Source organism: Argopecten irradians, chromosome 5 (assembly GCF_041381155.1).
Source record: "Argopecten irradians isolate NY chromosome 5, Ai_NY, whole genome shotgun sequence".
Classification (NCBI taxonomy): domain Eukaryota; kingdom Metazoa; phylum Mollusca; class Bivalvia; order Pectinida; family Pectinidae; genus Argopecten; species Argopecten irradians.
The window spans coordinates 28,106,809-28,116,345 of record NC_091138.1 but is presented as its reverse complement, the minus strand read 5'-3'; the positions used below and the strand labels follow the sequence as shown (position 1 = coordinate 28,116,345).

Genomic DNA, 9,537 nt, shown 5'->3' with positions numbered 1-9,537 from the left:
CCTTATCATTTTCTGTGTTTTAAAGTATACGGTGACAGCGTAAACATAAATCGGGAACTTTATCTAAAATATAAGAATCCAGCTGCTGTTTCAATGTAATTGTAAGCAAATATAAGAGTCCATCTGCTGTTTCAATGTAATTGTAAGCGAGTTATCTGTGTAGTGGCATCGACATTTTTATATTATTAACTAGAAGTAAGTAGAATGATACATTTTCATGCTATTATATCTTAGACTCCGTGTAAAGAAGACTACAATCGTTAGTTTAAACAATATTTTATTCAAAGATAAGACAATACATGTAGAATACAATTCAATGATGTACATTAGGATTTGGTAACAAGCTTTAAGCTTATGTAAAACCATCTCCTTATTTGTGGTAGGCGTATATCTTATAAAGTAGAGTAGTAAAAAAAGGAAAGCTATGGATAAACAACAGTGTTACTATCCGGGTACTGATCCAGATTTCCATAAACATTTACAATTGTGTACAGAAATAGCATATACTATGTCATGTAAATGGTATGTTTACAGACAGAGAATATATACATTGTATCTCGAGCCACCTATACACATCCGTATGTAAAGGGGGGTAAACCTAGTAAAGGAACAATAGGAATATTGTATTTGACTTTATAAAACACAAATTACAACATGTTTAAGTAATTATAATCATTACAATTACACTTATACAATAAAGATTTTTTTTTAAATTTAAATATTACGTCATTATAAATAGTGAGTCGGTAAGATCGGAAACTATTTAATAAAAATTAACTATTAGTAAAAATATCTTTTGACATTTAATCCCAACTTCGCTAGCCAAGTGTATTCGGTACGATACTCTCATACAGAATACCCTTGGCTAGCGAAGTAGATTTGGCCCATGTGATTAAAAAATTAATTGATAAGAAACATTGAATTTACATTAAATGTCTGAAAAAAATAACAAAGTCGATGAAGTTTATCGAAGGGATATACATTTCAAAATTTACAGCATTAAACTTTACCTTTGATCGAATCGAACGAACAAACTTTTAATGTGTTTTTGCGGGTGCAAATATGTCACGTACAGATGACTGCCAGGGGACAACAGTGTCCACTTGCAAGAGCACTCTCATTCAACATTCCCGTTCCTATATACAATGTACTCTTTTACATTAAAGTTATTATATTCAAACATAATTTTATTCATTTGAAATTTGTGTTGCATTGGTTCTGTGATCCATTCATTCTGTACTTTATTTACTTTTCTGGAGCTTATTCATTCTGTATTCATCCTTACATTCTTGAACTCATTCTTTTATTCTTAAAATATTATCTAAAATATTATGAATATGATTTAATGATACAGATTTTATAAACATTTCCAAATTACTTAAAATAGGTTTTGGACTTTCTTATGTATTTAATCAACAGCAAATTAAACTTTGTTTTACTTTATATCATTTCTACACTTCCGAAAAGACCATTTAAACACTGACAGGTCATTGTTATATTGAAATTCGAAATCGAAACATCTGCTGTGAACATTTCTTTATTAAATCCATCTAAAATATCAATACAGAACAAATGTTCAGAATATTTCTGATAATACCATATTAAAAAGAATAAATTCATTTTGAAGAAGTGACAATTATCATTTGAATCACTTATATATTATCCTGCATATACAATGTTCTCTACACACCATTTGATCCTCATCAGGTTTAGCGCTATTCGTTATCAATTTTGCTTTTAGACTTTAATATCCTAACTTCCCTATTATCGTTAAGAATGACGTCTACATTAGAGTAGTATAATTGGATGAAATAATTTCCTGTTATTGGTTGTTCTATTATTCTATTATTGTTGATAAAAGAGCGGCAAGAGTTATAGAAATATGCCCCTGCTTCTATAAGGTTTCTCTCGATATGTCAATAAGTCGTAAAACTAAATAATATTTACATAGAAAATAGCTTACTATGATCTTTCATCCATATATTTTAACAAGTGTTTACTTATATATTGCATTACATGTGTCACGATCGCTGTGCATAATTTTACACAATATTTTCGATTTCCATTTTCCATTTTTTAAAAGAAATTATGACAATTTCCTGTTGACTAGATCCTTGTTTCCATTCCATACAAATTTCCATATTAATTATTTGAGATCTTTTATGTAACATTTTGGGATACCACGTGCTTTATAAACTATAACTGATTTTACCAAATACTTTATTAATAATCCTTTCCATTTAATATAAAATTTCTGCTTTATTCAAACCTGCGAACATGACTTAATATTTGGGATTTTTTTTCATTAAAATATCTTTATGAATGATTTTGGGAACAACATAAGAAAAACACTAAGAAACGAATAAACTAAACTTATCAGTAGTTTATTTCCGATAATTCGCGCTAAATGTTCGCTAATTTACTGATATCGGATATATAGCACCCGTGCTATATCATTCTGCATTTCCCTACAGAACTCTAGTATACACCAAGCTAGCATCGCGGTACAACATCAGGGGTATACCACCGAGACGGCACATACCGCGAGGAATGCATTAGAAATGGACCACAATCGAACCTGAGAATCGGTCGAGAATCACTTCCAGACCTTGTTCATGATATAATGAATCTCATACACTGTAAGAGCACAGATAAATAAAGCGGCTAGCATTTACCCATCTTTTGGCAGTGCTAAATATACCCTCCCAGGTCCAGCCTCAGACATACTACTATCACGAGTTGTTCGGAGTGCCGCTATTCGCCAGCTCTTTGATTTCGACTTTCTGTGTGTAGATACAGTGGCTGAGGGAGTCCAGATCCTCATTCCCGTCCGGTCGGGTCTCTTTAGCAGTTGCTTCACCTGAAGAGGTTAGTATCATATCTTAGAGAAAAAAAACATGTCGCCCTAGAAATCCCGCACGCGTTACCTTATTGTCTCATCCTCAACCCCGCGATCTTATCTATCGAAGGTCGCACGCGCATTTGTTGGTACTGATTATTATAGTCGTTTAGTCCATGTCGGTTATTGTCGGCGATTTATCACCAGATAAGATGGATTTCATGGCCCACTAACAATCCTCTCTCTGCCTCATTTATCTACATACGCCCGTGTCATTAACACTAATTGTATGTTAAACCATCGTGATTTATGCTACACTTTAATACAATGTTCAATACTTATTACTAATTATAAATTTATAGGATATTGTTCATTTATATTTGTGTATACATCTACTGTTCATGTTTATAACATTGAAATGTATGACTTTCAATTTTTATATACTTTTTTTTTCACTCCTGGCAGTGAGTAACCTCACTGTGTCTTATTTAATAGTCAATATCAAATTGCTTACTCCACAAAACATGTTTTATGCCCCATTTCATCCCCTTTCAAGGATCTTGGCTCGGTTCCACTGATTTTGAGTTTTGATTTCCTATTTCATGTCAGTATTCACTCGCTGTTTTATTCTATAAAACTGTCAGAACAAACAAAAATAACATTCCGAGAATTCTTTTTGTCAAATTAATATTAATTCCTTTGTTTTTATTGTATACTGTGGCATATTGTTTAGAAGTGTTTACCTTTAACGATTAATTTTGACTTTTATTATTTATATATCAAATGGGAATTACCTGTGTATGCATGTGTGTAGTTTCCGAGATGTTTTAGAGAAAGCATTTAACAGAGAAAACATACAAACTTCCAGCTGAGTTAGAGTGAGCGCCGTCCGATGTTGGGAGATAGTCTCCGACATTTCTAACACCGCCGCCGAGTTGGCACGTTCGGCGTGGTACGTATAGGTAAAACTTATGTCGAATACAATATCACACAGGGCTGATGCAGTAGGTAATACCGAGATTCTCTGCAACTTGTAGGCATAAGTAGCATTCCGATATTTCTGCATCCCTAACGCTCGCGTGTGTGTGTATGTTTGTGTATGCCTCGTTGTCTGGTCTACTGTTGGTGAACTTTCTCTCTTTTATTTTTTAAAGGATGGTTATTTAGAACTGACCAACAATAGAAGATGAGGGTGAAGCTCTTTCGGGATTCGTTCGATACCCCCTGGGGCTTCCGTCTGCAGGGCGGAAGGGATCTCAACCAGCCCCTTGTGGTACAGAGGGTAAGTGATAGTGAATGTGTGTGAGCGAGCACTGGCGCTTCGCCTTATATAGGCTACACGTGCGGCCGCGTGCGTGATCCTCGGTAGTTAGGAAGTAACTGACGAAATATGTTTGGGTGATTGTCAATTATCATACTAAAATAAGTGTTAGCCATTCCCCAGCCTCACTCCCATCTTCCGGGTCTATCTTTTCCGACACCTTCCGGTAGGGTAAGTGAAACTTTCTCTCTGAAAAACTCGCATGCGATATTTTCTGAGCTATTTATAACTTTCACCACTACAAACTTGACCTTTTCAAGTATTTCAATGTCAACTTTGTTGAGTCGAACGTTTCGCGTATAATAACTTTAAGTGTCTGAGACTGAAGAGCGGAAATAGAGAGCTGTTCCATATTAGTTTATGATTGGTTTGGATATTGTTCTCCAAAGCATGCGGTATTGTGATAGTCACGGTTTACTTAGACACTGACCTTGACCTTTTTCAATCTCAAATTTAAAGAACTTTGAACTTAATCTAAATGGGTCAAGGTTAAATGACGAATAATGTTACATAGGATTTTACATGGTAATCAGTACCATAGTTTTACTTAATCTTGATCGATCATAAACTAAGATAGACTAAATAATCTCGCTTTCTTGCTGTTCAATGGAGATGCAAGTGATTTAACTGGTCTATGATCTATAATGAGTTTGGTTTCAGACAAGTATTAGTTATGTCAGACAGATGCCAGTTACGTTCATTAATACCAATTAAGAGCTGCTTTATTGTTGTATGTTAATAAACTGAAAGGGACTGGTTTATTGTATACATACCTGGGAAGTAAATAAGATATTATTATTGGCATGGCATAAAGGTAGGTTACAGAAACCTACGATATATTAACAAAAACAACCATGGCCAAATATGTTTAATGGTCAAAGGATGCTACCATCAATAGGCCAAACCAAGGTTGAATCCAATACTTCAGAAACAGGATCAGTGACCAAAATTGACCACTTGTTTCTAGATAAATTTTGTATTGTAAGATTAAGGATTAAGATCAAATAATATCGCTGTCTTTGTGTTAATCAAATATTGCTTTTAAACTAATTTGATTGGAGAAGAACCTTTTATAACTGTGATTTGAGATATTATATCATCAAGGTGATGACCGGTCATTGTCACCAAGGGTGCTTTCTAAAGTGTCAAAGACTTATTGTACACATAGCATACCCATTATTTTGGCATGTTCTGTACACGTGAACATCTGTATGCCATTCTCTCGCGGCTTTACATGAGTACGACCTACGGGATACGGCATCCTTTACCTGGTTATGATAGACCTCGGTTGGGCAACCGTATATAAATATACCGAAATAATGCTGATTTTCCACAAAAATCTCTTTGTGCAAACCTGTTTCTTATTTGAGTAAAAATAGGGGTTTGTTTGAAGCGATTGTTTGATACATTCCATTAATGCATCTGTGCTTTGCGAGTTGTAGTTGTTTTAGAAGGTTTTATTAGAGGCACAAGCCGATATGGACAGAAATATTTTATTGGAGATATTTGGCCATATGGAAGATGATTTCATTACATGATGGTATAGAATGAGTAAGATGTCAAGATTCATGACGAGAGTATTGAAGAATGTGCCATCCCCCGATATGGTAAGGCATGGTCACGGACGGGTGGATCTGGGGGTACATAAAACTCTCCAATAGCTGTCAGTGACGGTCTTCACAAATACACTGCAAATCCATCTGGATGGAACCTGCGTGAAGATGATTAAGATATCGCTATATCTGTATATCTAGTGATTATTATTGGTTGATACATCGTTCCCTTTCTCCTATGCATTGAGTTGTTGTGTTTTCAAATTTTCGTTTATTTTTATGTAGTTTCCCTTCTCCTATGTATCCAGTTGATGCCCGCTTGTACAATACCAGTATGAGTTAATCGATGTGTTGCCCCATGTCCTCGACATCATAACGTCAATAAAAGATTAAAACATCACGAAGTAGGCAAACGATTCATCAAACGACACACTATAAAACCTTATTTTATATAGCGATGTCTCCCAAACGCAAACGAAATAATCAAACGCATTCATGTCATATACAGGTATACAAGGAAGGCTATTATTTTAGCTCTGAAACCTAACTTCTTTCCGCACACTGTAGCATTATGTCCTTCTGTTTGTCCTCTGAATTTGATTTCTCTACACAGATTATTATACGATATCTTCTTCATTAAACACATATTTCCCGGTGTTTACTTTGATAACTGTCCACGAAACAGGTGCTTGTACGTAATCTACCTAAGGATAAGGGGTAAATAACTAGACGTAAGACGTCTATTTCCTGTAGAAGTCGTGTCAATGTCATTGTGGTTATAAAAGCTGGACAGTTACTATTGTGAGATGCATCATTTATACATTTCTTTTATGACCTCAGCATAATGTTATTCGCCAGCTGCAAACCACGACTTTCGCTGACAAAGAAATTCCCCTTCCCCCCCCCCCACCCCCAAAAAAAACCCCACCCCGATTTCATCTACTGTTGTTCTTTGTTGCTTTCTATAGAGAAGGACCAAAACCAGAAACAATAGCATAACAGATAAATTATATTCTTTATGTTCAGTTATTAGTAGATATCCATAGATGCTGTGAATGGCAAATTAAAGAAGCTCTTTTTAATACATCATGTAATCAAACCTTTACGACTTTGATCAGATTGATACGTATTTCTTTCGGATAATATAATAAATGCATTTAGTAACATTTATGATATTTGAAATTTTGAATCTATTATGTTTTAATAACACGTAAACAATGTTTTTTTCTAGGAAAAATTTGCTTATCCACAAAATCATATAATTTATGTATAGAACAAATATATCGGAAGGCCTGCTGTACTAACGACAACTTGCAGTGATTCATGTGTCTTAAATGCTCTATAGTCAATGATGTGTCTGCTTGGATGCCTCGAAACATTCTATTTAATTTGTTATATTTAGAAAGTTATCATTTCAAAACGGTTCTTAACTAAGGCAATGTTTTTATTAAGATGTTTTCTCCAGATAAGTTCTATATTTAAATTTCAAAGGAGGCTAATTTACGTCTCCCAGTTTAGATAGAAGAAAGAATCCGACATATTGACGGTATCTTGTTTACGAAGAGAAATGGCCGTATCAAGTTTAATAAACATACCAAATGTTTACTGTTACCGATCCATCAGCCTACTTTCACTTTGACATGCCGCGTAAGTGAAGTTGACATCCTTATCACCTTATTTATCAACTTCCGCGAACTACAGCAATGCACACATCATACCAACGGCTAAATATCTACTTTCTCCTTACGATATAATAACTATGCTAAAATATTTCATCGTTATTTTGGTTTGCTTAATTATGCTTTCAATACTCATTTATAATAACTTATATGCTTTAATACATATCGGAATTAACTGGATACCTGACAGGATTAACTATGCCTTGGAGCTCGCAACAACTGTTGTTACCATCGTTAGATGATGTTACAAGATTCCTTCTCTATCGCCCAACCAATCACCCCGCTTCCCCGGTGTTTACTTTGATAACTTTCCATGGAACAGGAAGGAGGATGTCTGATGCCTTATCACTAGTCGCTACTTTTGAAGTTGGATTTAGTCTTCGGCCATAAGATGTTGGATAAATTGTCTGTCTTCTTTATCCTAGTCCCTCCTTATCTATTTATATTAACTTGCTCATTGTTGATGTTAGAATATCGTTTTTAAACCTTACCTGATTACCAACAGGTGTTTGAATGCCTAATGTTTTGCAGTTTTAATGTCATCACACTTCTGAGTGCCATACGTTCTACTGCATGCCACTGGACAGATACGACCTGGCCTGAATGTTACTGTTTACTCAATGTAATACCCTATGTTTTACTATATTGTATATCAGTTTAATCAAATTCTATTAAATTGAAAAAAGCGCACGACAGCAGTGATAATAGTTTGGATAAAGGTGGAATAGCAATTAAAGGTGTCTGAAATTAACATAGAAATTTAGAATAAATCCGTAAAGTATTGTTATGTGCAATGCATGTATACCAATTGGAAATGTCTAAGCATTAGTTTGCGAATTGGAGCATTGATCGCAGAAAAAAAATGAAAATATTTTTTGTTTTGTTTTCTTGGCCGAGAGATTACTGGACCTTTGTTTATGTATGAGGTGTGGGTAAGAAACCTCCCTCGCCAGACCCCTGTAAACAACACATGTGGACTGTATATTATGTGATATAGCGGTATTACATGTGTAGATTGTTGTACATTAGAACAGGGTGTAATTGTCTCAGTTTGACGTACACTCAGTGTAGCGAGGTTTATTATAGGGACGGCTGTTCATGTACCGATACCTGGGATGTGCTCAAGTAAATAAGAGATAATCATTGGCACATAGAGAGGTTACTGATACCCAAGGTACATTAACAACGAAAACAACAATAGCCAATTATTTTAAATGGTCAAAGTCAGTAACCATCAACTGGTCAAACCGAGGTTGATTCCAGTACCATTGACCTAGGAAAGACGTCCAGAGCACAAAACATCCTCTTACAGTTATATGAACAACGACTTTACAGTTATTCATTGCATTGTGATCTTTGTACATTACTTCATTCTTCATCGTTGTAGTGTATAGGAATTGCAAAAATTGCATCCATCATGACTGTCGATTGTCGGATTTCGTGCGAAGTTATTCACGAAGAATTTTGTGAATGTTTGTAATATCTTCTTAATTCTGGTGTGTTGAAAAGTGAGGTAAATATGGGTCCTGATGTATACACGTCCAAGGTCATAGGTAGCCAGGCGAGATATTATCTCATAGTTCTTAATTCATCACAGCTTGGCGTTCGTAGCGGTATGATATGGTGGGGAGAGCTAAAATATTGCAACGTAGGATATCACAAATTAAAAACATAATAGGATGTTTCAATACCTAAGTCGTTTTACATTTCACGTTAAACATTACACAAGAGGTCTTTGTAATTATGTAGCAGTAAAATTACATTATATAAGCTAATTGTCATGTGTCTTATGAATGGAGTAACTGTATCAGGATTTAGGAACTATTGAACCTTTAAACGTCTACACCATGGTATTCATTGGAAACTTAAATCATCTATTGTGATAGCTAATGTACCGACAAATCATAGTTTTTGTTATAAAATACAATATGGTACGTTTTGGAAGGGTATGAAGAGTTTGGATTAGGCAAAATTAATCTTCATTCAGTATGGAAATATAATGCGAAACAATTGAGATCCTAGTTCTCTAAAAGCAAATACCTGACGCCGTCTAAATCCGTCTATCTCCAACTGGCACTTGTAATGGCAACTAAGGTAACTAATGATAAGATTCATTAGCCACTCATTTCCCTCTACCTTATAATT

General features: G+C 34.8%; 1 protein-coding gene across 3 annotated transcripts in view; it reads left to right on the top strand.

The window, feature by feature from the left end:
* Positions 1-2,531: 2,531 nt before the first annotated feature.
* Positions 2,532-9,537, top strand: part of LOC138323415 (uncharacterized) — a 30,982-nt gene continuing 23,976 nt past the window's right edge. Inside the window, exons 1-2 of one of the 3 annotated variants that reach the window (XM_069268020.1) lie at positions 2,532-2,868; positions 3,994-4,121. In XM_069268020.1, coding sequence (XP_069124121.1) covers positions 4,026-4,121 — 96 coding nt within the window. In that variant the 5' untranslated portion in view covers positions 2,532-2,868; positions 3,994-4,025. Of the gene's footprint in view, positions 2,869-3,690; positions 3,792-3,910; positions 4,122-9,537 lie in introns of those variants that run through there. The other 2 variants (XM_069268022.1, XM_069268021.1) reach the window with 2 other exon arrangements.